This window comes from Mus caroli, chromosome 12 (assembly GCF_900094665.2).
Source record: "Mus caroli chromosome 12, CAROLI_EIJ_v1.1, whole genome shotgun sequence".
Classification (NCBI taxonomy): domain Eukaryota; kingdom Metazoa; phylum Chordata; class Mammalia; order Rodentia; family Muridae; genus Mus; species Mus caroli.
Window position 1 is genome coordinate 3305718 of NC_034581.1, and position 4583 is coordinate 3310300.

Sequence of the window (4583 nt, forward strand, 5' to 3'; positions counted from 1 at the left end):
CAATAAGTGAACCATGTAATAACTCTGGCAAAATATATTCAGGTAGAGGACCAGAGGGAGGAAAGAAAGGGTGGGGACTATGAGGAGGAACCAGAGTAAAGGACATACACAATGTTGTGGGAAAGGAATCAGGATGCTGCCTCATCACAAGCTGACAGAAATCAACCCTGCCTCAGAATTCCTCCTCCATGTGGTGAGAAGCTCCATGTTCAGATCTGTATTTGAGAAGTATGTTCTGCTGTGTGTGCAGTTCAGGAAGCGCATACTCAGGCATCTCTCTACCTGTCCCAGAGAAACGACAGTCTCTGAAACCTCTGTTGTTGTGAAACTTTATACAAAGCCCTATATTTTTTGACAGTCATTTAGTATATTTGTAATTTGAACTGCTAAGTCTGCCTCACTATTCATTGATGTCACATTCTTTAAATTTCTGGATGTTTTTATTGTCATATTTAGAACAAACATAAAATATATGTTTAACTCTTGCTTGCTCTTGCTTCTATCTTGCTCTTCCTCTCCCCTTTCCAGTCTCTTCCCCCACCCCTCTCTCAATGTGCTCATGGCTATGGCCAGCCTCTACTTCTCTCTCTCTCTCTTTCTGCCTTTCTCTGTCTCTACTACTCTTTTAACCACCCCCCACATGCCCTGAATAAACTCTAAAATACATACATATACATATATATATATATATTTATTTGGAACTAATTTTAATAAATTAATATGGAAAATCCACATATTTATAATTTTTCTAGTAATAAATTTATAGTTATACCTTCTCCAAATATGCATGTACATTTCAGTAGTGAGCCTATTCTATTCTTGCTTCTTTGTTATTAAGGAATAACTTTTTTCAATCTGAGAATCTATTAATATTTTTAAATCCCGTTCTTGAAAACATTAGCAGTGTTACTGTTCAATGATTTGTATCTGTCTTATATATGGCTATCTGACTCAATCTTCATATTCTAAAATACTGTTGCTCATTTAGGATTCTTTTTTTTTAATATTGAAATTTATAAATTGATTTCATTGTTACACCTATTCAAAATGCATTCTTCTCTCACAAAAAGGGCGATTTATCTGAAATCACATACACCAAGAGTTCCTTTCAAATCTGACTTGCCTGTGTTTTTTCAGTGCAAGGGGTACTGCTCTTGTATCTTCAGTTCCCAAGGAACCCAGCACTCATGATCTATTCATCTGATCTGACCTAAACAAAACCTTAAAATACGCACACACACCTATAACCCTCACGTGCTTCTGATGTCCTATAATATAATCCACTTAGATTCCAAGAATTGAATACAAAACCAAAGAGTGAAGCCAGCGTGTTCACAGTGCTTGGCCTCTCACTGGGAAGCTGAAAGATGTCCTTGAATAAGATCCTGAATTCGGGACAGAATGATCTCATTGGAGCTGCTGCAATTTTCTGGAGCATATGGTGGGTCTATAGTCAGAACCCCAGCCACACAGAGAGTCTTTTGTGCATCCCCCTGCTCTGTGACAGGGATGTGGTTCTTCTTCAGCCATTTCTTTAGGCTGGTCCTCTTCTCTTCCAGATCCTCGGGGCTGTATCCTTTACAGTCTCCAGATATAAACACATGCATCAGCTTCTCTCGTACTCTGTGGTCACCTTCACTTATGGTTTCCACAGTCTGCACAGAGTGGCCCATGATTCCAGTCACAGACAATCTGCCATCTTCAAGGAAGTTTACGAGGACAATGTTGGCAGAGACTGGGTCTGTGGTTAGAAGNCATCCTTTATACTCCTTCTCACAGGCTATCACCATCACTTCTTTATAAATGTAATCTTCCCATTCTAAGGGGCTTTTCTTCATCCATTCGCTCATGGTTACCAGCTGGCTAAATCTACTCTTTCTCAATGATTCTCCGAAGGAGCTCTAGAGCTCAAAGACCAGGTCTTGCCCTGAGGCCACCATACCCAGATCTCTGCACGATCCAGGGAAACGCTGGAGAGACCCTTAGCTCACAAACCACCGAGTGGTCTTGAGTCGACCTCTCATTGAAGATTCTTAATCTATATATTTATATTAAATTCAATGACTGACTATTTGAATTTTCATTTAGAATATCTTCATTGCCCATTTAATTTCTTTAATGCATCTGTCTATGACTCAATAAAATTTTAAGTAGAAATTTATATTGTCTCCTTTATCAGTTTAAATGATTTTTTTACTCGTCATTGAAAGTATACTTACCAAATTAAATTTTTTAATTTAATTTGATAATAACTCAACTGTTCTATTACTTGAGTAGTCATATTTCCCACATGATAAATTGGGATACAAAATTCAACTTGTTTGTCACACACATTAATAGTGAAAGTCATTTTTTAGAGTATCTAACTCGATGACATATGTATGTAGAGGAAAAGTTTATTAGGTTTGGAAAATTTTCTTCTGTTAAGTTTGGGACTTTGCTAACAAAATGACTGTTGTTTTATCTGTACTTGTGGACATAGTTATATTATTGCTATAGTAGCTACTTGTCTTGATGCTGTGTCAAAATACCTAACAAGAGCCCCTTAAGGAAGTCTCAGTTCCAAAGTTGGGTGTCAGGCTGGGAGGAGCATAAGGCAGTGCAGGAAATAACTCCATGGATGCTTGTGCTGAGTCTGCTTCCCCCTTCTTATTCAGTTCAGGACCCCCCCACACACACACACAGGTCGGGACCACCTACATCCCGAGCAGTCTTCCCATGTAAGTAACTCTCATATAGCTAGCCCTGCACAGACACACCCAGAGACTTGTCTCTTAGGCAAATCCTGATTCTTTCAAGTTCACAGTCAATATTAGCTACCACGCTTACTCAATTTTAATATTTTAATATAGTGAATTATCTTAATAGATTTCCTGATGTTAATTCATTTGTGCATTGCATTCCCAAGATGCGGTCTACTTGGTAATGGCACACTGGTGTACTTAGATGTAATATTTTATCTATGTTCTTTCATCTAGTGTGATATGTAAAATTAATATTTTATTTCATTTTACTTGCCAACCTGGTTCTGATTATAATCCTTTAAAAAGAAGTAGATTTATGTGTTTTCTAGTAATAATAAAATATTCGTGAACAGAGCTGATATTTTGTGAACACAATAAAGTTTTGGTTTTCTCAGAGTTCTCACAAGAAACCCATGAAACAGTAATCCAATTATCTGTCTGCCAAGAGGTAACAGCTAGGATGTTAAGTAACCTGGTAAGTGTTACACAATCAGAAAACAGCAGATTTGCAGCTGGAAACTTCATTCTCACATCTAAGAATATTTCTGTAATAATTGAAATGACCACTTTATTATAAATTAAATTGGAACTAATATTACATACAACTACCTTTGTAGTTACTTTTGTGATTTTTTTTTTGCTTAATAAGTTTCTCTATTCTAAGACAATGTTGCTAATTTTATTCCCTAAATGAATCATAACACTTATATAGATTTTCAATTATATTTTCTTTTGGGGAGTTTTTAATGTCTGAAATATCTTTAATTCCATCTCTTGCTTTCAAATGATGGTTCAACTAATTAAGGAATTTAGAGCTGATTGTTTCCCCATAGAAGGTTTGAAGATGTTATCCCTTCAAGCCATGGATCTAAAATTTTGCTGAGAAGTTAGGTCTGTCCCAATCTGGCTATTGGCTTTTGATGACCAATTTCCTCTTCCTGGTAGCATGCAGATGTTTCAGCTTACTTATTTTGTTTTTTATTTAGTTAACTCATAAAAGCATTTGTGACTGTGAGCTAGAGTAAATATGTAGCATTTCAATAAGATTATTTACAGATTTAACTTTCATTGTTCACTCTACAAATATGTACTGAATAGTACCTATATCCCAAGAATTAAATTTTCTAGGTGTGAGGTGAGAGTGACTGACTAATTTTGAGAAAAAGCTATTCTTTCTTGGAGATTACAGTCTAGTAATCTCCAAGGCTCAAACAGTGATAAAATCATTTGGTAAAGTAATGACATAATACACTTCAGTTCTACAAGAAAAAAAAGCATAAAGGAAAAGAGCAAAACTTAATGTGAGGGCAGTTATTCGATAAGCATAGTAGGGCATCTTCATTGGAGAGCTTATAATTGAAAAATGAAATATATGTCTATGCAGATGAGATAATTTTAGACAAAGAGGAAGTAAAGAGCAAAATAGGAGGTGTGATCAGAGACATGCCACTGACTAGTCTGGGTTGATTACAAGACTGTAAATCAAGAGCCCATAAGGGGCCAACCATTGGGATTTTGGTATTAAAGTTTCTTGATACAGTCCCCTGACAGTTAAGAGTTGGTAGTTTCTGAGGCTGAGGTGTTGTTTTCTTCAGAGGTATAGTCATTGATAAGTTACAACTCCACCTATCCTCCAGCAAGAAACTCTAAATAATCTCAGTGAGCCACATACAGGAATACAGGAAAGGGAGAGGGAGACTAGGCTAGAAGAAGTTTACAAAAGGAAGACGGAGAAAAAGGAGAGATGGGAATGGGGCGATGAAAACAAAATCCACAATGTCAGTTTATGAAATTGGGAAAGCTTCCTGACAGGTTATTTATTCTCAAGTGGTCACCTCT

At 36.6% G+C, this 4583-nt stretch overlaps 1 protein-coding gene across 1 annotated transcript; it reads right to left on the minus strand.

The window, feature by feature from the left end:
- Positions 1-1330: 1330 nt before the first annotated feature.
- LOC110307455 (gem-associated protein 6) lies at positions 1331-1864 on the minus strand. Its single transcript, XM_021179695.1, has one exon. The coding sequence runs from the start codon at positions 1848-1850 to the stop codon at positions 1350-1352; it is 501 nt and encodes a 166-aa protein (XP_021035354.1). The 5' UTR covers positions 1851-1864; the 3' UTR covers positions 1331-1349.
- Positions 1865-4583: the final 2719 nt, after the last annotated feature.